This window comes from Bos indicus, chromosome 26 (assembly GCF_029378745.1).
Source record: "Bos indicus isolate NIAB-ARS_2022 breed Sahiwal x Tharparkar chromosome 26, NIAB-ARS_B.indTharparkar_mat_pri_1.0, whole genome shotgun sequence".
In the NCBI taxonomy this organism is placed as follows: domain Eukaryota; kingdom Metazoa; phylum Chordata; class Mammalia; order Artiodactyla; family Bovidae; genus Bos; species Bos indicus.
In genome coordinates this window covers 39,154,039-39,180,561 of record NC_091785.1, presented here as the reverse complement: position 1 = coordinate 39,180,561, position 26,523 = coordinate 39,154,039, and the positions used below count along the sequence as shown (strand labels likewise).

Sequence of the window (26,523 nt, the reverse complement as noted above, 5' to 3'; positions counted from 1 at the left end):
AGCCGCAGTTGAAGAAACCGCTCTCAAGCTGGATGGAGGCGGAGCGGCAGCTCCCGTAGAGCCAACAGAAGAGCTTTAAAATGCCAGGAGCAGTGCTAGGACAGCCCCCAGCGCGAGGCACTCTGGGACTTGTAGTCTACCTCCGAGACGGGGCTTTTCCCCCACCTCGTTTCCCCGCCTCTTACTGTAGCTTTTATTCTCCCCCCGCTCCCCTCCCAGCACACCGACTTCCTGGTCGCCGCACGCCTCACAGACGACTACACTACCCAGAAGTCTCTTCTCCGCGTCCCAGCGCCCCGCTGGTGCCGGCCGTCTCCTTTGAACTACAGTTCCCAGAAGTCCTCTGGAGAAGTGATTCCCTCTCTCATTTCTAGGACCACAATTCACAGACACATCACCTTCCCGGAGGTTCTCTCTCTCTTTTTTCTTTTGACTCGAGCTGGCTGGGTTTCGCCGACCGGCCGGCGCACAGCGACGACGTGGTTCGCCGTGACACCGCACCGGGTTCCCTCAGCGGCCCGTCTTCCTCCCCTCTTAGCGATCCCCCTTGCAGGTCGTCGCCGCCGGCCTGAGCAGTGACCTGGCGGGCCGCGCCTGCGCTCTGCCCCATTTCCTGCCTGGCTGGTGGCGGCGGCCATTTTGTCCATCCTCCTCCTCCTCCTGCTCCTCCTGGTTGGAGCGCAGTGTCCGGAGCGGGCTGGGGGGAGAAAGCCCGAGAGCAGGGTTCGGTGCCTTTTCCTCTGTCCCCAACCGGTGCCCGGAGCCCCCCTCCCCTTCCTCCCCACCCCCTCCCCTCCCCGGCCCTGCCCTCCCCCTTGTCCCGGGATCGCTCCGTCGCACCCACCATGATGGAAGACGACGGGCAGCCCCGGACTCTGTGAGTACCCGAGACGGAGGGGGTACCAGGCGCTGGGAGACCGCCTGGCACCGCGGGACGCTGTGGGAGGGGAGCAGGAGTGCGGGGCCGAAGCTGGGACTTCTCAGTGGATCCTTGGCCGCGGTGGCGCGGACGCGAAGTGCATTCCTCATCTGTCCCTTTTTTCCTTGGAAGGGAAGCCCTCCCTTCCCCCCCAAATACAGTCACTTCCTGGGGTCCGGGTCTCGCTTCGACCTTTCCCTCTAGCTCCCTTCTTTGCACCCCCTTCCTAAGCTGGGTTTCTGCACGGCAGAGCCTGTCAGGCCCGGGAGAGCTCCTGCTCTCCGTCTGCTTCGGGAGCCCTGGGCTGGGCCGGGAGCTGCGGGTCCCCCCTCAACCCCCGCCCGACCATGGGGGCCGGGCCTGGTGGGGGTGGGCCTGGGGGTGGGATCGCAGCCACCTCCCACTGTGGGTCGCGAGGAATCGGCACTCGCGCCCTCCACGTCCCCGGCTCCAGTCGCTGCCGGCTCTTCTCCCTAAGTTGAACTCCCGGAGGAAGCCGGACGCTCGCCTGCAACTCTAGCCCCTACTCTGCCCCACGTGCCCGCGCCCACGCTGTCAGAAACACTCGCCCAGCGCCCGCTACTTTGAGAGTGAGAAAGGGATGCCTCTTGCCGCCGGAGCATCTTTTCCCTTCTTGGATGATGAAGTTTACTTTGAGCGCTACCTACGCTAAACTGACAACCAGTTGTTAAAACTGCTTTTGCTCTCATTGGTGTTATTTCCTCCTAATCTGTTTTTTGGGTCGAGACCTTCAGAGTTGGATAAATAGGGGTGTGTGTTTTTTTTTTTTAATCGGCTCTTCGATGTGTGTCTTTTGAGCGCTCTTTCTTCGATCTTGCTGTTGCTCTTTATCTGAAGCCCAGTGTAATGAATGAATTTCATCTTCGAATTGCTTTTTCGAGTTTCCTTGCCTTTCTACTGAAGTAATGACTCAGCGTTTGCATTCCTTTGCAAATAGTGTGGCACTCCTTTCTTTTTTTCCTGCCCTTTTTTTTTTTGGAAGTGTGAGTAATTCCTAGTTACATGTTTAAGTTGGGTACCTTGGGTTTTCCTAACGTTTCGAAGCTCAGCACACCTGCCTCCGGTGCAGGGAGTCAGCCAGGTCGCTGCTTTGTTTTCTCTTCCCTCTCTGCCTGGTATTGATAGGATCATAGTCCACTTGGCTCTACTTGGGGACATTACTTTGGGGGGAATAGACGAAGGTGGATCGGTACTCAGAAGTTTGACCAGTTTCTCTTCTGTACTCCTAGCAAGGAAAGTGTGTTCTGTCAAGAAGGTAGATATCTGTGTTCAATATTGGTACAAGTTTGGCTTCTTGTCTTGTTGGGAGGGGGGAGATTACACTTTTTTGTTCCTGTTTCTCTAATGTCTCCCTAAAGTATCCGCTATTCTTTCTGAGAATTTGAGGCCAGCTTAAGCACATCAAATGCTTGGATGAAAAGCCTGCTTAGGAGAAGTTTTCAGTGTGTGTTTTGTGCTGTCTTCCATTTCTGCTGTCTTTTCCCAGAAGAGAGAATTGGGACAAGCTTGAAATTTGTCCTCTTGACATCTGTTGAAGCCAAGACTTGGGATTTAGTTAGCAATGTGTTCTTGGAAGGAAGCATCTGGGAAGGCTGAATTTAGGCCTAGCAAGCATGTATTTAACAAAGAGAAAAGTTACATTGTATTTAAAACTCTGAAATGTCATCATTGCATCATAATAGCTTCTGAATAATTGGTAAATTCTTGAGGCACCTTTCACTTCCACTGTATCTGTTTCTTATGAAGAATTCCTGGTTTTTATCATGCGAAATAAAATGCTATTGCAGTAGCCTTAATTCATATAACTACTTTACATCTGCCTTCTCTTCCATCTCTATCAGACCTTACTCCACAGACTAACTTGTCACTTAAGAATTCTTACCTCGACCTTCTCCAAACTCCTGTTCTTTCTCAGTATGTTTACAGCTGTCTAAAAATGTGACATGTATACATATAAGTACTGAAGCATCTTGAGCCTGGTTGTGCCTGCATGTCAGATGTCAGCACATGTTCGCTCTTCTTCCTTTTTCCTGCTCCCACTCTTCTCCATGGGAAGGTTTGTTGTTTTTTTTTTTTAGACAAGGACTGCTACATCTTCCTAGGTCTTACCCCTGCCTGGAACGTAAGAGGTACTCAACTATTTTACAATGATTTTACTTCTTTTCACTAAATTTAATATTAAGTCCGTTTTTTAAGAAATCCTGATTGATTTAAAATTATATATAGGCAGACATGGTCATACATGGTGTGGTCTGTTGATTTATATATATATATGTATTAAACCTCAAACGTACAATTTTGAGATAAAAGCAAATGTTTCACAATTACATTTTTGTCAGATTTTAATAAAAGTAATGCATATTTTACGTATTCTTAAAAGGTTCTTTTAGATACGAGTAACATGATGAAAAATTTGAAGGTGATTTTAGAGATTGATATCTAGTAGGGGTTTTGTTTATTTATGGAGATCCTTCTTTTATTTTACATTGTGATCTTTGGTTTGGGCTTTAAAGTGGTTGGTATGTTTTAAAACAATGTACTCTTAACAAAGTTTATCTTAAACTGTTTCCTTAAAATGCCTGTGTGTTACTAGTGAGGTTTTTTTCCTGCAGACACACACAAGCTAAGACATATGGTTCTATCATCAGAAAACAATATGGTGTTTATAGCCTAGGTAGGTCTTTAAATATTCATTACCTACAGTATTACTAATTTATTTGATGGTATTTAAAGTGATATAGAATTGCTTTGATGTTGAGCCTAAAGTTTGTCATATAGTTGCTTTGAAGGTCTGTTTTCTGATGTTCTTTGTTCTCATTTGACATTTGCGGGAGGTGGGGGGAGCTAATATATATTGGGTAATTTGGGATCTAAAAAAACAAATGAGAAAAATTATGTGTAAAACTGGTGTTGGAAGTGAACTGCCCAACACCTGCCTTGTAGGATTCACATTTCAGATTTGTGTTGTGGGTAACTTTGAGTGCAGTGATTTGATCCATGGTATTTCTGAATCTGTTATACAGCATTAAATGGTAATTGTGCTCTACTGTAGCTTCATTTTCTTCATCTATTCGATGTACCACAATGAATAGGAATTGTGGATCTGGGGTTATACATGGTGTGCAGAGCCATCTTGTAGGCTGTTTTCTTCCTTATAGAGACTCAGTCAAAAGGAGGAAATAAACCATTGATTTAGGGTATAATCTGACCATCCAAGGGCAATAGCAGAAGTAAATACTATTAAATCCTATTATAAAATTGATTACTCTACCAAGGGTTTGGCTGTATTGGGCCTGAAATTAAATTAAGCCTCTCATTCAATTTAATCGTATTCTGTTTCTCTAAAATGTGTGTGTGTGTGTGTGTTGATATTCCTTATATAGTTGGTCAGTTCACTTATAAGTCCTGTACCTTTCTTCTGCCCTGCCTCCTTCCTAAAATGAAATATTGATAAATTGATCAGTTCATTAGAGGCCCATTGAAGAATATTGTTGCAAAATCTTCTCTTACGTAAGAATTTGCAAGAACAAAACCAAAAATGTTACTTAGCCATAGCATCTTGTGTAAAATGCTGTTAATTTTGACCTTTGTAGGGCTAATCTTTTCAGAGTGAGAGCACAGTCAGCGATGGAAAGTGTGATTAGTCTTCTGAAAGGCATGGTGTTCTTAAAATTCTGCGCAGTTTGACATAGGAAGTAGTTTGGCAATGTGGACTTTTGCCTACTGTGAAACTGCCAAATTCTAGTCTCAAATTTGATTTTAACCCTGATGTTAGGGATAAAGACACCATTTTGCATTTTTAATGTGTTAATTCCTACAGTTCCTGTTCTTAGAAGACAAAATAGACCTAACGTATGCTTTTTCCCCACCTTGAGTTAAAAAATGTTTCAGAATTCCCTAAGTATTTTCTCTTTTAATTGTCGGGTACGAGCGTTTGAGCTATTTGTCTTATTCTGTTATTCTGTGTTCTTCAAGTAGAAATGTTATATTTAAATCCTTGGAATGTTAGAATATGTTGACTGCCTCATAACCAAAGCAGAAAGAAAGTGTAGAAATGACATATAATTTAGAAGGAAAAAGGGTAATATTTCAGTATACTACCAAGACGTGATATTTTTGCCAGACCAAGCCTTGAATATTTTTGTTAGTATTTATTTTGGGACAGAAACTTTATGATAATGTCACGGTACTTAAGCTGTATAGTATAGTGTTTTAAAAGTTACAAGATATTTTTGTATTAAGTTGTATGGAGGATGAAGGCAAATGTCAATGAATGAATTACAGAACTCTGAGTGAAGGAAAAGGCAGTCTTGAGATTTGGGTATAATTTAGGTGAAATTATGTGTTGAATTGTATCCTTTTTATCCTGTCAGATTTAGATGTCTTACATGTGGTTATGGAAGGCCATTTTTATATTAGCTTCTGGAGTTTGCTGCTTTACCACTGAACTTTTAGTGAAAATATTTGAAAAATAGGAAACTTTAAAACTGGACTTTTTCTATAAGTATTTCATGACATCCTAAAATTAACCTTTTGCTCTTTGTTGCTCGAAATGTAAATTAATATATCTAAATGTGCCTTTAGAAATTCTTCAGAATTTGTATTGATGAGAAATAGATGGACTTGAAATAAAGATCCTATGAAACAGGATGCCCATGCACCCTGGACTCCATTCAAGTAACATTGGAGTTTTTCCTGGAAAGATGTTTAAACACTCATACAAATTTAAAATTATTTAAATCATTTACAATTTGTTACATAAAAGCAATACTTTTTACTTTGTTACTAGTTAGCTTTGATAGGTGAAACTCCTGTTCTCTTAGAAATGAGCTGCTGCTGCTGCTGCTGCTGCTAAGTCGCTTCAGTCGTGTCTGACTGTGCGACCCCATAGATGGCAGCCCACCAGGCTCCTCTGTCCCTGGGATTCTCCAGGCAAGAACACTGGAGTGGGTTGCCATTTCCTTCTCCAGTGCTTCAGTTGTGTCCGACTCTGTGCGACCCTATGGACAGCAGCCCTGTCCATAGGATTCTGTAGGCAAGAATACTGGAGTGGGTTGCCATTAACTTCTCCACTTAGAAATGAGCTAACTGTTACTATTTTAGGTTAGATGAGTTTTAACACTTCAGAGACCAAGGTTATAGCTAGGTCTACCTTGTATAAAAAATTCCAAGGATTCAGACTCACAAACCCCTATGGGTTTAAAAGAAAAAAGAAAGGAGACAGGTGATTGTCTGGCTAGCTCAAAAGTCTGTAACCTTTCACTACTGCTGGGAGTGTGTCCTGCACAGCCTACTCATGGGTCTGCTCTTTAAATGTAACAAAAAAGGTAACATAGTGGACCTCAACCAGTTGGTCACTTGTTTAGTCTTCCATTCAAGTAACATTGGACTTAGGTTTCATTTTTAGGGTGTGTTAAAGTTATTAGGACCCATTACGATGAAATTCTTAGGTAAACAAGAAAATTGCTGTTCATTCTTAATCAGATTTTCTTCTTTTACACTTAACCTTACCTTTCTCAGTCTTGTTTTCCCTTTCAGAGTGTCCCAACTTAAACTCTGGCAACTGTAGATGCAAGGCTTATATTGGTCTCAATACATCGTTTCCAGATGTTATATATTACAGTTAGGAAAATAAAGCTTGTTTTCCTTTCCAGAAGAAACAGTGTTTAAATTTTACAAATATTGTTTGGTTTATGAGGATCATAACAGATGTGAGTTTTAGGAATTATACACTGAGTACCGGAAAGACTTAAAAAGTTTATTCAGCTAAATTGAGATAGGTCCATGATACAAGGTGGTCATCTTTGAGTGGCAGTGTTCTTTTCTTTTAAACTTAACCTGTATATTAAATTTCTTAAACAATATATATATATTCAACTTGTAATTTTAAAAAGACAAATTTTTAGATATGTTATAGTCAAAACTATGCCTGAATTTGTCTTTAATTTTTTCTGAATTTCTAGAGAAATCTTTATATTTGCTTTGTTATGTACATAAAGATGTATTTTGTTGATTCTGATGCATTTTAGACGAGGAAATTTTGTTATTTTACTCTGCTCTCCTGAAACAAAATAATGAAGACATACCATCAATGACAGTCTTATTACCAAGACATAAAAAAATCCTTCAATCTCTTGTGTGTTTTGCTATAACTTTGATTCTGTTCTCTGTTCACGTAATTGCTTTGGTTGAGGGTCTGAGGTAAACTAACCTTATATCTGATACCCCTCTATGATTGGGTGTTTTAATGAGTCAATATTTATGGTACTGTGTGTGTTATACATTATTTTGAATTGTGTTTCACATCTAAACATTGTAGTTTTCTTGAGACTGGTTTAAATTATTATTTTTATTCTAACACGAGAAAATGATATATAGGCTTTGGGGTGCAAAATCACATTGATTTGCTCTTTATAAAGTCTTTTGAAGTGATACTTTAGTGCCCTAAGAAGTTATGCTTTCCTAGGTGAGAGTTAATCTTACATACAAAGAATCAGGCTTAATTGGAAAAATTTGATTGGAGAGAGGAAGTTGAAATGAAAGATGATGTGTAAATGATAATGCTTTAGAGTCAGAGCTGAAGGGAGATTGCTGATAGTTGTTTTTTTTCTCTTCCCATACAGATACGTAGGTAACCTCTCCAGAGATGTGACAGAAGTTCTTATTCTTCAGTTATTCAGTCAGATTGGACCCTGTAAAAGCTGTAAAATGATCACAGAGGTAAGAGCTTCCCCGATCCAGGTGCTGACAGTTAGCATAATGTTTAACATTTTGAGATACATGAGTTGATTTGTATCATTTTAAGCCTCAGGTTACTAGATGGAGAGATTAGTGTTTTTTGTGTTGACTTGTTTGCTTTGACTGACAAATTAGGTTTAGAAGTCGAGAGGACAAAGTGTCTGCCCTTATTTTCAAATAGTCCTTCATGATGCTGCTGTCTTCAGGTGGTTATAAAAAATTGTTAGAGCTTATCTCAAAATACTGAGAAACTAGGTGATATTTCATCTATTTACAGTAAGAGTGTTACACTTGAATTTCAGGGGGTGGTGTGTGCAGAACATTGGCTTATTATGACCATAGTGCCACACAGGCATCCTGAGCATTGTTAGTAAATGCTGCCTGAGCAGCTTGATGAAGGTAGGAGTCTGAATTGAATTGTTTAATTTATTTTCCTTTTTTCCCCCTCAAAATATTACTTTTTATACTTTGCTGGTCAGTGACTTGTGTTTCAGTTTATTCTCTTCTTCTTTTTTATTTGTTAACACTTCTTTTTTTTTGGACTATTCAGTTTGTGCCAGGTGCCATGGTAAGTGCTAGGGATACAGTGGTGAATAAAACAGTTCCTAGCCCTGTAGAATTTTCCAGTCTAATGAGGGAGACAGAGGCGTCAACAGGCACGAATGGTAATAGGATAGCAAATGCTGGGGAAGCTGGTGGTTTCCAGTGCTCTAGGAGCATATGGGTCCACATAGTCTCCAGTCAGGGGAGGGTTCTTGGAGGATTCAGAAAGGGTAGTGGAAACTGGCTAGATAGGAATCTGAGGAAGAAGGGAATCCAGGTAGAAGAATGTTGATCCAGCCCGGTAGACAGAGAGTGGGAGTTCTTGTGAGATTGAGAGAAAAATAAAAACCATAACATGGTTAAGTTTGGAATGGGATTCGTCTTCTGAGATGCCAGGAGATAAGGCAGGAGCATTCATCAGGGGCCAGAGCTGTGTTGAGGAGCTTGTGTGATGTCCTCAGACGGGAGAAACTGTTAAAAACCTCTAAAGCAAAGTGGCCTTTTGATCTCCTTTCCTACCTAACAGTGATTTTCTCTCTGTCTGGTGTATTACCTCTTCTTTCCTTCCTGTCTGTGATTATTACTCCTTCTCTCTTTTCATTCATCACACATTTCCTTCGTACTTGGCACCATTCAGAGCACTGGGAACATACTGCAGAGCTAGACCAGCAGGGTGCCCAAGAGTTCACATATTAATGAGAGTATTGTCAACAACAGTAAACTGTCGTGGAAAACCGTGAACGGTGATTCTGGATAGGGATAAGAGCTTTGAAGAGATGAAACAGTTCCGTGATGATGAGTGGAGTGTTGGTGCCGTGTAGCCTGGGTGGTGAGGGGAGGCGTCCTGCTGCCGTTGGTATCTGTTTTGTGAATGTAATAATAAAGGTTCATAAGGAGATGGGAATGGAAGTTGTCTAATTGAATGTTGAGGCTTTTTGGTTATGGTCTGTGATCCAGAAATCTCTCTCGTCAGTTGACTCAGCCAAATTTTAAAGGATCAAATGAGTCTTTTTCAGACTGTGGATGTTGGGTATGGGACCAGCCTGGTAATGATTGCTGTCAGAAATCATCACCTCTTTGAGCTGAGATGGGAATAACAAGATGGTGCTGCCTACATTAAGACCTGGAGGCAGAGGGAACAGCCCATACAAAAGCCTTGAGTTGGTAGTTAGCTTGGGTGTTTGAGGAACCAAAGACCAGGGTGGCTGGAGCCTGCTGAATGATGGGAAATGAGTAGGCAGGCAGGGTTTGGAATCAGTAGGGCAGTACCGGCCATGACAGGGTGCTTGGATCTTATTGTGGTTGCACCCGGGGCTTTAGGTTGGGTGGTAAAGTATTCCTGTTTGATTTCGGGGGAGGGGCTGTGCTGGGTCTTCATTGCGGGGCTTGGATTTTCTCTAGTCTTATATGCATTTTAAAGGTGACTGGAAAATGACTGTTGTAGGGAGGATGGATTGTAGGGGGCAAGGGGCTGAAGGAGAAGGAAACTAGCTGTGTCTGTTTCACTAGTCAAGGTAAGAGATGCTGTGGCGGACTTGTTCTTTAGAGTGGTAGCCACAGAAGTAGAGGTAGATAAATTTGAGATGAATTTTGGACGCAGCGTCAATAGGACTGGATTGGCCATGGAACACAGGGAAATGAAGACATCAAGAAAACCCCCTAAGATTCTTGTTTGTGGTTGTGTGGGTGGTAATGCTGTTTATTTGCTAAAATGAACATGACTGAAGGGGGCACAGGATGGATGGGGAGTGGTGAGAATCACGCTCTGTGTTGGCAGTGTTAAATTTAAGATGTGTTTTAGACATATATCAATAAATGGACATTATATATGGGCAGTTGGATAAATATTTTGGAACTCTGGGGAGACCAATGCTGATGATACTGGCTTGCAGTGATATTTGAAGCCATGGGACTGGATGAGATGTGGTTCGTAGAGCTAGAGATAGCGCTGAGAGAGGAGAGAGTAGGGGGGCCTAGGTGCGAGCCCTGGTGCATCTCAGCACTTGCCGTTCAGCCGCTAAGTCATGTCCGACTCTTTGTGATCCTGTGAACTGCAGCTCGCCAGGCTTTCCCCAACACTTAGTGACAGTGATAATTTGAGTTAAGAGGGAAAAATGCCTTCAGAAAGATTTCCAGTGAGGAAATAGGAAAACCAAGAGCATATGGTGAATCTAGAGGAGAATATTTAGAAGAGGAGGAGAGTTGTCAACTGTGTTGAATTCTGCTTGAAAGTCAAGATGAGGAAGAAAAGGGATCACAGAGATGGCAGAGAGGTCATTGGTGAGCTCAGCACAAAATTTCCTTGCCGTGGTTGGGTTAGAAACTGACTGGAGTGTGTTTAGGAAAGAATGGAATGTGAGAAAGTGGAAAGTCACTAGAAAGTGTTTTGAGAAACATTTGTTGGTTGTTGTTGTTGTTGTTTTTATTATTAACTTATATGCACAATCAGCCACTTGAGGGTAGAAGGGTTTGAAGTGAACTTTCATAATTTATCCATGTTGTACAACTCCTACACTTGAACTTGTAAATAGTTTTAAAGTCTCATATTTCTCTGCTTTGATATTTATGTCATCCAACAAAAATTGGTGACAACATCAAGGTAAGGACACAGTCAGTTTTAAATTTTTTTCCCTTTGGGTGCACAGCATGTGGTATGTTAGGGATCTAACCCGTGGCCTTGGAAGCATGGGTCTTAATCACTGGACCACCAGGGAAGCCCCCAGAGCGTCCCTTGGCAGTGGTGTAAATGGAACGCTTTCAAAGGCCATGAACTCCACTGCCGAGTATTGGTTTCCTTTCATCAGTTTCATTTCAATGTGTGAGAAATCTCTTTCTTGCCCTTATGATGTTCTACTTTAGATATTTTATCTTAGACTGTAGCTGCTTTCCCTGTATACATGTGTGTATGTGTGTGCTCAGATGCTGTGTTGTGTCTGGCTTTTTGCCACCCCATGGACTGTAGCCTGTCAGGCTCCTCTGTCCATGGGAGTCTCCAGGCAAGGATACTGGAGTGGGTTGCCACGCCCTCCTCCAGGGGATCTTCCCAACCCAGGGATCAAACTTGAGTTTCTTAAGGGCTCTTCCATTGGCAGGCAGATTCTTTACCACTAGCGCCACCTGGGAAGCTCCACCTCCATATACTATAGTAAGTGTACATTACCAATTCTAAGGCAGATGTTAAAATTTAATTTTAACATCTCTGACAGTGACAAAAAAAATCAATGGTGTCTTAAGTGAGATGAAATGCAGTGTGATACGAATATCTAAGTGTGTGTACACATGTATGTGCGTACATTGAATGGGATCTGACCTACTGCTAGTTAGAGAAATCTGCAGTCAGTATGCACAAGTAGACTAATTACCTGAAGCCTGTCACAGTTGTACTCTACCATTGGATTCCTGTACATTTTACTAGTTATCCACGTTTTCCTTTGAGACCATCAGGAAAAGAGGTAGGATAAAGAGGAAAGCTGACTAGCACAGACTTAGCATCTTACTTGAGATCCTTTCTTCAATGAATGTTACTGGTAAATGTCACCTCTTTCACAAAAGGAATTTGAATGTGTGCTTCTCTTTGGAGCCTTTACCCGTTTCCTTTCTCTGCCTCGCAAGTACAACAGAGTTCACGTTCACGTGGCTACAGTAGGGTTTTGTGTGAGAGCCCACAGTTTTCTTGTCAGTATTAACGATTACACTTTTTTTCCCTCAAGGAAATGCCTTCTGGTTGCTTCACCACTATTGTTTTAGACGTCTTATTTTGGATTTTTCTTCTAAAACTTTCCTGGAATGAAAAACAGTGGTTGTTGAAAAGAGCTTTATTTTATCTGGTATTTTTAATCCCTTGTAAGTGCAACTGGAATTGCCATATTTTAAATATTATTTTTAGTGTATTTTACATTGAACAGTGATGAATATTTTTAGCCTACATAAAACATATTTGTACAATTGTATAGCTGTTCATTGTAGGTTGCTGTCTTACAAAAATTGATTTCCATTTTGGTTCATAAGTGATATAGTTGCTATAATTTAGGTACTTTCTTTTATATTGTTGTGTTTTTTTGTTATTGTTGATAATTTTATATTGTTTATTTAATATTTATTGGTGTTGTATTAGACACTCTTATATTGGCATTTTCTGATGTAAAATCATAGCTTTGCCTTGGAATATTTTATTCAGACACATTTTCAGAAAACCTTTTCGTAATCACTAGTACATTTTTCTGGTCTTTGGAAGGCCAAATTCAAAGTGTATAGAATCTCCAATGCTTTCAAAGCTTTTGAAAGGGATTTCATTTCAACACTTGATTATAAATCTGAAATTTTTCAGTTTCCATTCTTATTCCTTCCTTATCCAGAGAAATATATCATCTTGTTTCATCATGTATAGTACTAATCCTAGTTTCGATCAGGAGTAAAGTTTGTAAAGTTGGTTCATTTCTGTATTTTTTTATAGTCATGGGATACAGTTTATGAAGGATTATGATGCTTAAATAGAGTTCATCCCTTTGAAAATAATGTTGGGAGAGGAGAGCAGTGGTAAGGCGTGGTCCTCATCTCTCAGATCTGAGCTTGTTTTGTTTAGTATAAACTTCTGTTTTATATTTAACATTTCACCAGAATCCTATATTTTTATTTAATACTGATAGTCATGATTCTCTACTGCTTTGTAGTTCTGCTTGAGTACAACAATATTCTGAGGTACAAAGCCAAGTTTAGGTGTAAATCTTATAAAGTGTTCGGCTTTGTAAAGTGTTAGGCTTTCATAAGCTTATACAGTCTCACCTCGTACATTCCTAGCTATCAGTAATGTTTTTTCCTGGATTTTCTTCTCAGCAACCCGACAGCAGAAGGGTCAACTCTTCTGTTGGGTTTTCTGTTTTGCAGCATACAAGCAATGACCCATATTGCTTTGTGGAATTTTATGAGCACAGAGATGCAGCTGCTGCGTTAGCTGCTATGAATGGGAGAAAAATTTTGGGAAAGGTAAGATCATAAATGATGGCACCTTATGAGTATATCTATCTGCATGTCAGATTAGTTTGTGTTCTTTCTTAGCAAGTTTTTAAACAAATACTCAGCTCTGCCAAGTGATGGTTTTGTTTTCTTCAGCTTAGTGCTTTTACCAAAATTCATTCTGCTTGATAAATGATTTAATAAGTGGTAAGTGGTATGAATCATAATGACATGCCTAATAATTTTATGAAATATAATCTTTATTTTTAGGAGGTCAAAGTAAACTGGGCAACAACACCAAGTAGCCAGAAAAAAGATACTTCCAGTAAGTACTCCTGCTGCATTTTACGGAAGAGTTCTGAAATTACCCTGGCAGCATTACCAGCTCACACAGGGCTTTGTCTTCCTTTTAGCGTTGCCTAAAAAAAGGTTTAGTCCCTGACTTCTTAAATATTTGATTACTAAATGCTTTGATTTCAGATCATTTCCACGTGTTTGTTGGAGATTTGAGTCCAGAAATCACAACAGAAGATATCAAATCAGCATTTGCCCCCTTTGGTAAAATATCGTAAGTATCATAATCAATACTATATTCAATAGCAATAGGCAAAAGTGTATATGATGAACTTGTATCAGAGTTAAGAGTTTCTTTCCCTAGTTAGTGTGATTTTTTTTGTTTGTTGTTTGTTTGGTTTTTTTGATTAGTAGATGTTGTTGAAAATGTTAATGTCCTTTCAATGTTTTGGGGTCTTGTTTTCATCTAATCCTGTGTATAACATGTGAAAAAATTTTAAGTGATTCTATTTGTTATCTTTAAAGCAGATGTTTGGGTGGTAATGCCTATTATAAAGTCTAGCTTTTGTCAAATGTTTTCAAAATTTGGTTGTTAAAGATACTGGTTAACCAAAATTAAATGTGATTTGCGTTGTGTATTAAACTTTTATAGAAGGAATTTATAAGTGGGGAAAAGTAGAGAAATCCTTGGGTATATTGTGAAATTAGAAATGTATATGTTATTATAATGATAAATGTGTTTTGATATTTTAGCTGAAAAGTAGCACTATTACAGTATGAAAATGTTTCAATGTCTGAGCCATAAATGTGGGATTAATTAGTAGATTATGGTGTTTGATTCTGCTAGTTAGGGCCAAATTGTGGTTTATTTATTTTTTTAAACAAAGTTTATGCTCAGATTTTACTGTATTGTTACTTGATCTAATATATTGGAAAATTAAAAGTGGTTACAAGTTCTGTAAAATGTTTATCACAATTTATCTAGTTAAAATCACATTATTTTATGTATTTATTTCCTGTAGATTTAAGTTAAATGTTTTAGTACTTTACAAAAATATGTTTCACCTAAGAACAACACTGTAGATTTTATTTGATAGATGTAATTCTTAATTTTCTATTTTGATATTTGCTTTGCTTTTTAATCTCTAATAAATGTGGTAAGTAGTACTGTTTTAAAAATCAGTGTAAAAAATAATACAGGTTGCTGTTTTTCAATCTTTATTTATACCTGAGACCTGCAGTTTTTCTAAAGTCCAAGTCACAATTAAAAGTAATAGCATTCTGGTTATTTTGCAGAATTGCTCATAAGAATGGACAGGATCTTGAAGGCTAACTGCAAGGAACTGTGCACACTGGAACTCAGTTGTAGATTTTTTTCTCATTTCTATTTATTATTATTATACATTATTTATATATACATATTTTAGTATTTACATTTTAACATTCTATATTCAGTGGAGTTCTATATTTCCAATCATTTTAACTTACTCACTAAAATTTCTGTGTAAATCTGTTGTTTTCGTACTGGTGTGCTTAGCATTGTTGTTAGTTTTTTATTCTCCTTTCTTAAATTTCTGAAAATGTCAATTTTTCAAAATTTACAGCTGCCCAAACTCCAAAATGATGGTAGAGAATTGACCAAGAAAAATAAAGAAATCTGTTAACAGGCCATGTATGCCTTTTTAATTCCTATTTTTTCCTCTTTTTCAATTTTTTAATATTTCATATATTTTGTATCACTAGGCAGAAAACATTTAACTATTTAGAGTTTGCATGGTAAAGTAGTTAGCATTGTTACAGTAATTTATAGAACCAGTAAACCTTAGCGGACACTAGCCGATAGAATATTAGCAAAGGAAACTATTGTTCCTATTAATCTTCAGATTTGAGCATTTAGTTTAGAAAGCACAGGCTATTTGATTAGGTTGCATGTTTATTACATGTTTTTGTCCTACTGCTTTTTTCTAACAGGTAAAGAAGCGTTAGGGAGAGTTCAGGAATGGCTGTAGTTAATTAGGGCTAACTGAAATTTTATTTAAAAAAATGCTCACAATACAGTGTGTGTGGTTCCTTTTAGTTTTTATTTTGAGGATGACTCTCACTTCCCTCATTTAGCTGTGCTTCTTTTCACAGGGATGCCCGAGTAGTTAAAGACATGGCAACTGGAAAATCCAAAGGCTATGGCTTTGTGTCTTTTTATAATAAACTGGTATGTTCTTTCGGCTCAATTTGAATTTAATACAAAATTCAGTCATCAGTAAATGTTTTTGGATGTTAACAAACACGATGATTGTGTGATTTTGTTTGTTTGAGTAATAGAGCATAGTTCTTTTTTTTTTTTTTTCCATAAGCTTGGAAATAAATGGGAAAAGATAGGCTGGTTATAAGGTGATGATAAGGGAGAATATTGAAGTTTGCAGTTGTGACTTGGTATGGGTAAGATGTGTTAGAAATAAAACTCAAAATTAGGACGCATGAGCTAACCTCAGAATTTGGACGGAAGGTAAATTATATTTGTCTTAACCATGAAAATCTCAATTTTAACTTCTTAATTATATTATCTGTATTTTTGTAGCTGGGATGGTAATGACTACAGCAAGTTATGTAAATGAAATTTTAGGCAATTCATATTGATTTTTGCATGTATTTAAGAAAAAGGCACCAAATATCTAAGCATTTGCATTAACTGTAACATCAGATAATATAATGGGCTTTGATATTAACATTTTGGAACAGTTTCAACACTAAATTGCACGTTCTGTTGAAGCAGGAAGATAAAGGGACGAGCGTTGTAGTTTTTTTGGCTGTTCTGAGTCTTAGTTGTGGTGCGTGTGATTCCTAGTTTTCCCTGTGCGTGCAGGCTCTTTAGTTAGAGGCATGCAGGATCTAGTTCCCTGACCAGGGGTTGGCCCCAGGCCCCCTGCAATGGGAGCCCGGAATCCCAGGCACTGGGCCACGAGGGAAGGCCTTGGAGTCACGTTGTGTTTTCGATTAGATTCTTTGCAAAGCACATTAACCTCTATAATCTAAACTCACTTTTTGGGGAACTCCCTGGCGTTCCAGTGATTAGGACTCTGCAGTCCCATTGCAGAGTGTTCGGACTCGATCTCTGGTTGGGGACCTAAGATCTTGCATGCCATGTGGCATGGCCAAAAAGAAGGTTTTTTTAAAACATTCTAAATCAACGCAGAAGCTTTTTGTCTTAAGCTTTAAATCTTGTGTCATAGTCATGTGTGTATGCATATGTGCTAAGTCATTTCAGTCGTGTCCAACTCTTTGTGATCCCAGGGACTATAGCCCACCAGGATTCTCTGTCCATGGGATTCTCCAGGCAAGAATACTGGAGTGGGTTGCTATGTCCTCCTCCAAGGGATCTTCCTGACCCAGAGATCAAACCCTTCTCTCTCAGTCTCCTGCATTGGCAGGCAGGTTCTTTACCACTACATCACCTGGGAAGCCCTGTCATAATCATAATCCATTGCTATTAAAATGTAGATTTGGTAAGGGATAAGATGATTTAGACCATAATATCAAGAGTTTTTAGATACTCTACAGTAAATGTTATGTTACGGATCAACAAGATATTTAAAAACAACTGTGTCCCTTTTCTTGGTTATAAGTGGGATTGTGATTTTTCTCCTTGCATGTTTGAATTATAAATTTCCCTTGATGCTTAAATGCTGTTCCTAGTATCTTAAAATGTATAAATAAACATTGCTGTAATGAGTCACTTACTGATAAGATTTTTTGTATCCAGAAATGCCAACATTTTATTTCATCTTAGTGAGTCTTGTGTACCATTATTTTCTGTGTTGGTAATCGCTCTTTTCCTTATTTCCTTCACAGGATGCAGAAAATGCAATTGTGCATATGGGAGGGCAGTGGTTGGGTGGCCGTCAGATCAGAACCAATTGGGCCACACGTAAACCACCTGCACCTAAAAGTACACAAGAAAGTAAGCTGCGTCTGCTTTTGTGTTTTTAACGGCACTTCACAGAATCGTCTATTCGTATAGTCTTCATTTCTTAAAATTTAACTTTGTTAGCATTGTAAGACTCGTTTAATTTTCCATATATTTATCTGAAAATAACTGGGCTTTGATGTAAGTATATTTGAAGCTGTGAACCAGCTGGGTTCATAGGTCAAATCAATAGTGTCAAGGAGAAAAAAGTTCTGTTTCTCCCCACAGTGAGGCATATCTCATATCTTTATAGTATTAAGTAACCCATTTTATAATGCTGTATAACCGTCAACACTTTTTTCTTTCTTTCTACATACAGATAACACTAAGCAGTTGAGATTTGAAGATGTAGTAAACCAGTCAAGTCCAAAAAACTGTACTGTGTACTGTGGAGGAATTGCTTCTGGCTTAACAGGTATAGTGAATCTTTTTTCCTAGTTCCCTTCTCTGTGGAGCTTCATCATCATTAGTAGTAATTTCTTGATAACATGAACCTTAAATATTTTTACATTTTTTGTATGTTTATTTTTCAGATCAGCTTATGAGGCAGACCTTCTCACCATTTGGGCAAATTATGGAAATCAGAGTTTTTCCAGAAAAGGGCTATTCATTTGTCAGGTATAATTCTACCTTACATGTGATCCATTCCCTTCAGTTATATTATTTGATCCCCTCAAGTATGTGTTTGTTAATTTAGTACTTCTTTGCAATATAGAACTTTAAACTGCCTACATGATGTGCTTTAGGAAAATACCAAGTTGATAGGTTTAAGCTAAGGGGTTTCTGTATTACTAAGTTCTTTTAAAAAAAACCTCCTTCTCTTCCTCTCTCAGATTTTCTACCCACGAAAGTGCGGCTCATGCCATTGTTTCGGTGAATGGTACTACAATTGAAGGACATGTTGTTAAATGCTATTGGGGTAAAGAATCTCCTGATATGACTAAAAACTTTCAACAGGTAATTCGATTTTTCGTAGCACTATTTAAGGTTTCCATCTTACATATCTACATAAGAGCTTTAGAAAGTCTGTAAAAGAAAGCAAACAAAAAAAAAAGCATATAGCTGCTTTCAGTTGATTTTATTAATGCTATTTCAAAAGTGATTATTTTACGGTATTAACTGAATCTTAATACTTTCTTTTCACAGGTGTCACCACCCCAATAAACTTAGACAATGATAAATAACAGAGTCCTATTCACATAAGGGTGCTTACTTAGTTTTTCTCTTCCTTGTCTCCCACTTTCTTCAAATACTGTGTTTCTTACTCATTTCCTAAAACAGTAATTTGCTTTTTCCTAGGTTGACTATAGTCAGTGGGGCCAGTGGAGCCAAGTTTATGGAAACCCACAACAGTATGGACAGTATATGGCAAATGGGTGGCAAGTACCGCCTTATGGAGTATACGGGCAGCCATGGAATCAACAAGGATTTGGAGTAGAGTAAGTTGTTTGAGTTTTTCCAGTGTAGAAACAGATGAAGTTCCAGCAAAAGGAATCTAAAAGTATGTTTTACTGGGGAGAATCTTTGTAAATTAAATACATTGAACTATGTGGTATTATAAACATTGTAGAAGCCTTATGAAAAATGCTAAAACTTTGCTTTTTATAATCTAGGTGGAAAGGGAGGTTGGGATAGCATTTGATGTGTCCTACTCACTCTGTGAGCAGTTGGTAGAGTTTGACTTATATTTCTAATTCACCATTTTATCTACTTATTTACTTTTGTATGGAAAAGATCTTTTGTCTTATTTATGTTCAGAAATTTAATGCTTCATGCCTATTACCTTGTGTGAGAAGTCTCCCAAGATTTATCTAATACAAAGCAGCTTACCCTTTTTGTTTTATGGGTCAATTGCGTTGTTCCTTATACTTTTTCCCCCTGGGCCAGCCTAGATCTTTATTCTCAGCAGTTGCTCCTCCCCCTTCCAGTGTAAACATGTGTTTTTTAAATTGCTTATAAATTGATACACGTATTTACTATGTGTGCAGTATTTGGAGGGTAGATGTGTTGAATCATTTGTTATTTTTTTTTAAAAAATCAGCTTCTAGATATTTATCAGACAACATTATGTTGTCTAAACAAAAATTTAAGACAATATTAAAACATTTTGCATATATGGCTAGATATGTAACATTTATTACTTTGCTCTTTGTTGTAAGTATCTTGATTTCTTGTCTATTCTGTGATTAGGCTCTGCTTGATTTCTGTGTAAATGTATAGATGATTTTTTTATTTGTGTTGGCTGAAGTTTTTTCTTTTTCTTTCTTTCTTCCAAGTCAATCACCTTCAGCTGCTTGGATGGGTGGATTTGGTGCTCAGCCTCCCCAAGGACAAGCCCCTCCCCCTGTAATACCTCCTCCCAACCAAGCTGGATATGGCATGGCCAGTTACCAAACACAGTGAGCGGGGACTCTAAACAAAATGTAATTCATGATAGCTTCAATTTCCTTGTGACACTCTGAAGACATGAAAGTAGACATCGGAAAATGAAAATATTTATTTTAAAAATTGAAATGTTTGGAACCTTTAGCACAGCTTTGCTTTGGTGAAGGACACATGTCTTCTAGTTCTGCCTTTTTAAGTTTTTGTTCATGATGGATATGAACATGATTTTTCTTTGTGTATAAAAACTAAAATAAAGTGAATAAAAAATTCTGACTACAAATTTTGATATAATAGGAGAAATGGGTAATACATTTTGATTCTTAGATACTATTCCATTTTTATCTTGCTGTTCAGTATTTTAACTCACTGTGTTTTTAAAAGAGCAAAAAAGGGAGGATCGTGAAAAACTGGGAATCACATATAAGTTCATCCTGAATTTTGATACTCCCCTCCCCTCCCCCGAGGTGGACCACATTCGAAGTCAGCAGGAAAAAAAAAGTGATATTGAGAAGAAATGCATGATTTTGGAGTCGCTTTGGAGGAAATACTTTCTCTGTGCCTAAAGAAACTGAAACCAGACTGATAAAAGAAATTTTGTAACCTAAATAAGGAACAGCATTGTCTGACTTGAGCAAATGTTGGTGGTCCACATTAAGACATATTTTTAAAACTTTAAAAAGTGTTCATAATTAAAACTGTAGTAAACTACATTTCATTTTGGGGGGGAAAATCCCAAGTATGGTGTTTGTATTAAAGTCAGACAGTCATACCTATGCTTTTACATGAACTTTAAATGATATACATTGTAAATATTGAATACAGTGTTTTAAAAGCATGCTTCAACATAGAAGTAGCAACAATGTAATTATTTGAAGTAACACTTAACACACTCCACTGCATTGAATGCAGTGGATGAATAAGAATGTTTAAGACTGACGTTTCCAAGGTTGGCTACTATGTAAGATTAAAATTATACAAATGACAGAAAAAGCCTTAATTTTAATTTCATACAAATCTGATGCATTAGTACATTTTAAAATGTCATTGGAAATTAGATTTTTTTTTTCTTTTTTCTCTTTTTGCTTTACATCATCTGGTATGTAAATACCTTGATTAAAACCTTGTAAGCCTATTTCAAGGTTCCTATAAGTTGTATAGTACAAGCGTTTTTAAAAAATCTTGGGGTGTTTTTTAAAATTAGATATATTTTGCCCAAGAATTTTTTTAACAAGATTGTTAAAACATCTTATTTAGACAGTTTGATGTACCAATTTATAATTGGATATTCAGCTTAAATAGTACACAGAGTTGTGACTTTTATTTTTAATTAATTTTTTCCTTGTGGGTAGTGTGCATGGGATGACAAGTCTGAACAGAACCTGAGCTGTATGAGTGCAGAGTTTGTAAATGATTTGATTGGGTAAGATTAACACTTGATTCTGAGGTATTTTTCAGGCCATGTGCATAAAATCTGCCTCAAATTTCTATCATAACAGGAATGTAAAAGAAAAATTCTATTTGAATTCTAACAGCTAGGGGGTGCAAATGTTTAGGCAGTGTATTTGAAATGTTTTGAAGTCTGGGCACCAAAATGAAAAAAAAACTCTTTACAGTTATACTATAAGATACAGTTAGCACCCACAAATTACTGGTTTTTAAACTTTTGAAGTCTTATAATTAGCTTTAAAATAATGGTTTTGTAAATTGGTCTCCACAGTAATTTTGGTATTTTCCTTCTTCCCCCATTTAGAAATTTATTAAATATGAAAATTTAGAGTCTGAAGTTGTTCGTCTTCAGGCCAAATTTTTTATGGGACTTTAGTTTTAACCACAGTACTCGTTTATTACATTCATCTATTATAAAATTTACCCTTATTTCTTTTGTTCATGGTTAGTATCTTTGGGGGACGTTATGGAAAATTTACTTTATATTTTATAAGGAAACACTCAAATTATTCAATTATGCCTCCTAGTTAAATTTTTCTTAAATATATGTGAAACTTGAACTAAACTCTCAGTTTGCCTTTTTTGGTCTGCCAGTAAATTAAGTAGCTTGTTGCAACACCAGACTAGTAAATACTGCATAGTAAACATGTGACTGAAGTCTTTTCATCTTAATCTGAAAGAACAAGATTATGTGCTCAGTTCAGTTAATGGAAATTATTAATATTTCTTATTAAATGGTTTTTAAAATATAAAGCTACTTATCCAAATGAAATGTACCATTTTAAAATACAACTATCAAGCTAACACAGACTCAAGACTATTTTATAACACAGAGTGAAGTCAGTGCTATCTTGATCCAATTTAAGCCTAAGAATCGTTGCCTTTTCCATGTTCATTAAAAACAGCAGCAAAGATTCTTTGGCAGCAAGAAAATGTTTATTTCATAATCACTTTGAGATTTATTTTTGGTGATGTGTTTCTGACTGCCACCTTTGCTCTGATCTCTCTACTAGTATTTCCCCTCATGCCATTACCACTTGATTTTCATGTCTGCTGGCAGTGAGAGGCTGAAATGACTGGCCAACTTAAGCCAAAGCTGTAAACAACAGTTGAAGTTAAGTCTTTCAATAAAGACTAGACTATATGAGTGACTTTTTCTTATTGTCGTTTATTACATAATTATCCTTCCAGGCTGCCATGAAATAGGAAATTCCATTTTGTTTTATGTTATTAGTTAAGGTATATGAAGTTTACCTGTATTCAGGACCTATTTCTGTGTTCTGTATAAGTGATAAACATCCATATGCTTTGCTGGATTAAAATTTAATTTCTGGATATGGAGGAGTAGAAATTTGCATCCTTCTAAAACTGTATGTTCTGTTGAATATTCAGTCGCTCAGTCATGTCCAACTCTTTGTGACCCCATGGACTGCAGCATGCTAGGCTTCCCTGTCCATCACCAACTCCTGGAGCTTGCTCAAACTAATTTCCATCGAGTTGGTGATGCCATCCAGCCATCTCTGTTGAATATTAATATAGTAAAATCTCATTAGAGTCCACAAGTAATGGGAACCATAAGTTTACCATTTCTGGATTGATCTTTGGTAGTGCTATTAGTAAAGATTATGCTCAATAAACAGAAAAAGCAGAAAAAGAATTTAGTAAATTGTCTAAACACCTTTCTAACAGGTGTGCCCAAATTATATCTTACCTATTCGTTGAAAAATCAGCATTTGGGCTTCCACTTAATACATTATAAACATTGAATTTGCATTTTTGTATGTATTGAAAAGATACAGAAATGATTTAGACTTTTACTATTTATATAAAGCCTTCAGAGGTTCAAATGAGTGGGTTTTGTTAAATAAGAATTCTGTGTGTAGTAATAAAATGTCTTACTTAGACTATGTTCAGATAGATCACTACAGATTGTATTCTCTCTTCCACTTTCAAATAAGGAAATTATGTGAATAATTATGACATTTTAACAATGTGTCATTCCAAGCTGTGGTTAATTAGTGTGGTATTTAAATGCCGTATGAAACCTAGGCTTATGCCTACCTAAATTGGTCTATTTTGGGAGAGGGGCTATTTTTTAAATAACTGTAGATAAACTAGAAACTATAATTTACAAAGTACTTTGTATAAATATCTCTTTGAGGGGCACGGATAATTTAATTTTAGAATTGCCCAAATGTGAAGGAGGTTCAGTTTATATCTAGAAAATAGAGGCAGGGGATTTATATGTATCTGTCTTAGAAAAAGGGGGTGTTAATAATCACTGACCCTTTTGTTAAATTAGACTTTTGTTTGAAGGAAGAGAAGATTAATCCACGTAACAAACATAAATTTGGCTTTTGAACAATGTCAGGGTAGCAGGTGATGAAAGGTACATATCCAATAAAGGAATCCCTTAATGTTCCAACTCAGTTCTGACACATAATGCTGAATTACCACTTTTCCAGATGGTTGCGTTTTTCAAAATTCAGTAACCATTGTTTCTTTGAGATATTCCTCTGAGAAAGTGATCCACATTTAATATTTTGAAGTCAGCTTGAAAAGTTAACCAGGCATGACTAAAACTGAACTGCAATTGGATAGCTGTCAGAAGAAAGCTGGGATGGTTTTACGCTGAAAAGTTATCTCTTGGGGTCAAGCTGTCCAGTTGTTGGTTTTGCAACTGGGCTTAGTTTGTCCGTGGACCTCCTGTTTTGACTCTGAGTCACCCTTGTGAACTGACGGAGAGTTTGCAAACAGCCAGTTATCAGGTGGTTCTGCAGAATTGTTTTTTTGAGGTAAACCAGGTTTTCCTATGTGTAACTAGGATCCTAACTTTCCCGACCATGATGTTTTTTCCCTTCTGTTCCTGTATCTTTCTTCCTTGGGTTTCAATACACCAATGCAGAGAGGTCCACAAAACCGTCTGAACAAAATGGGCATGAAAGGTATAGCCATATGCAACTGTGCCTGTTTGAGAATTGATAATTAATACTGTATAAATTTCAGCTTTTCACAGTTCACTTTACTGGTTAAGACTTGTGAGTTGAGTTGTTCCATATGTGGTGTATATGATTGCTTTTGCTCATGAAAAGAAAGCCAATTCACAGGTCTTAACATAGCTAAACAAAACATTGAATAACTTCAGTCCTTTTTGAAAAGGACTAAACTTGGAAGAACATTTTTAACTAAATTGGATAGGTTATATTAATATTGTGGTATAGGGCCCAGTTCATCCTTGGTTATCTGTTTAATGAGGTTGGGAAAGGAGCGACTAGAATAATAAAGATGGGAGAAGTCCTTGATTCTGAAGAGTGTTAACACAGGAATAAGACAGTCCTGGGCAGGGGTAGTAAACCATGCGTGATCAGGACTTGGTGCTGATACTTAACATGTTAGCGTACATTCTGCACATTGTGTCAAAAAGACTTAACCAGGTTATTGAAAATAAAATATTACCAACATACTTGTCTTATTTACTGGCCTTGATCATTTCAGCTTCCTTTAATGTGTATTTTTATTTTTGTACCTATGTGTGTATTAGAATCTTGGGCACATGTTGCTGTTTTATTAATGTATTTTTAAATATTTATTTATTTTTATTTATTTGGCTGCACCAGGTCTTCTTTGCAGCATGTGGGACTTAGTTCCCCAACCAGGGATTGAACCCAGCTCCCCTGCATTGGGAGCTTGATGTCTTATGCACTCGACCACCAGGAAGTCCTGTTGCTGTTTTAAAATATTGCCTTTGAGCATTTTTAGTAAAATGGGATTAAGATATCCTTCAAAATCCATATTTAGTTTGTCATAACCAGGAATCTTTTAATGGATAACCTTGTTCCCAGGTTGCCTCACTACTTTTCCATCTTTGGATACTTCAGTTTCCCTCCATTAGAATGTAAGCTCCATGGGGGCAAGGACCTTCTGATAGCTACACAAATCCTAGGACTTAAATAACAATATTTGGCACATGGAGGATATTCAGTAGATGTTTATTGCATGAATGTGATTGAGGAAGTAAAAGCAAATGAGTATTTTAGTCTGCCTCTTAGAACACTACATGAGTAGGCCTTGATCAGAATCAACCAAGTGATTGATAAAATGCAGACTGAGAGTCCACAGTTGTGGCTAAATGTAATCCGAGATAAAATTAATTGATGTGGGTTCCTTTCTTCCTTTAGTTCTTCTTAGGGGAAGAAACTCTATGGGCAATGGTCACAAATTTCCCAGAAAAATTCATATTTTAGAGTGCATGATTACTATGATTGTTACCCAATATAGTGGTAAGCATCTTTCAAAGGTGACTAGAATGTACACCTTATGGTAATGTTACCAGGTAGGGACCATAGCTGTTCCTGTATAGCTCTCTTCAAGAATGTGAGTGATACTGGGCCATGGTATCAGATAGTTTGGGGAGCATTTTTTCAGAAGAGGGGCTACCAGCAAGGCAGAATTGGGTTCCTAGGCAGGCAGCATCTCAGTATAATAGACTGCTTGGAAATAACCATAGGAAGTGACACAGTTGAGATTCTTGAAGTAGCAATTATTTATATGTATATAATTGCTATATATGTATCATAGACATCTAAAGTCTGTGTGCTTCAGCAATACTGATAAACAAGGACATTATAAATTGCTTAAGTGAAAATTAGTTTGCAAAAGACTTGTAGGAAAACAGGAGGTAATTTTAATAGTGTTGATTTCTCATGGTATCACCTGTGAGCGTACATTTAAAATACTGTGTTACTTAAAATTTGATCTGCCCTCTATCACAAAGGGTAATGCCTTATAGTCTATATTTTTAGTTTGATTAGGTATTGAAACTGAAACTGCTAGTCGCTCAGTCTATGGCCCGCAAGGTTCCTCTGTCCATGGAGTTCTCCAGGCAAGAATACTGGAAGTAGGAAGGGAAGCCATTCCCTTCTCCAGGGGATCTTCCTCACCCAGGGATCAAACCCAGGTCTCCTGCACTGCAGGTGGAGTCTTTACCATCTGAGCCATGACGGAAGCCCCCAAGCAAGCCCTTCACTTGATTGAGTCTTAAATGTTCCCTGAATCTAGTGCTGCCAAGCACAAAGCTTTTAAATTCTAATATGTCTGGAAATTACTTGTGTTTACTCCCAGGAATTTTCAACTTTACTAAAATGTGTTATCTCTTTCAAGCAAATCTGCCTACAATGCGTCTGGGTTGGGAAGATCCCCTGGAGAAGGAAATGGCAATCCATACCAATATTCTTGCCTAGAGAATTCCATGGACAGAGGAGCC

General features: G+C 37.8%; 1 protein-coding gene across 12 annotated transcripts; it reads left to right on the top strand.

Moving 5' to 3' along the window:
- Positions 1-363: 363 nt before the first annotated feature.
- On the top strand, positions 364-22,411 carry TIAL1 (TIA1 cytotoxic granule associated RNA binding protein like 1). 12 transcript variants are annotated; one of them, XM_070780934.1, is made up of 13 exons: positions 364-877; positions 3,019-3,069; positions 7,564-7,660; positions 13,055-13,204; positions 13,445-13,499; positions 13,655-13,742; positions 15,602-15,677; positions 17,315-17,423; positions 17,749-17,844; positions 17,963-18,047; positions 18,263-18,386; positions 18,576-18,634; positions 18,729-18,867. In XM_070780934.1, exons 1-12 carry the CDS (start codon positions 846-848, stop codon positions 18,591-18,593), a joined length of 981 nt encoding a protein of 326 aa, XP_070637035.1. In that variant the 5' UTR covers positions 364-845; the 3' UTR covers positions 18,594-18,634; positions 18,729-18,867. The 12 variants fall into 12 exon arrangements, with proteins under 12 accessions (XP_070637035.1, XP_070637034.1, XP_070637030.1 ...); XM_070780929.1 differs by lacking the exon at positions 18,576-18,634 and adding an exon at positions 19,706-22,411 and having other exon boundaries at positions 373-877; positions 18,729-18,868; XM_070780930.1 differs by lacking the exon at positions 18,576-18,634 and adding an exon at positions 19,706-22,411 and having other exon boundaries at positions 375-877; positions 13,106-13,204; positions 18,729-18,868.
- Positions 22,412-26,523: the final 4,112 nt, after the last annotated feature.

Coding starts and splice junctions, on each gene's coding strand:
- TIAL1 (XM_070780929.1), top strand. CDS start 846: ATGATGGAAGACGACGGGCAGCCCCGGACTCT. Junction 17,424..17,748: donor ACCTAAAAGTACACAAGAAA/GTAAGCTGCGTC, acceptor TTCTACATACAG/ATAACACTAAGCAGTTGAGA. Junction 18,869..19,705: donor CAACAAGGATTTGGAGTAGA/GTAAGTTGTTTG, acceptor CTTTCTTCCAAG/TCAATCACCTTCAGCTGCTT.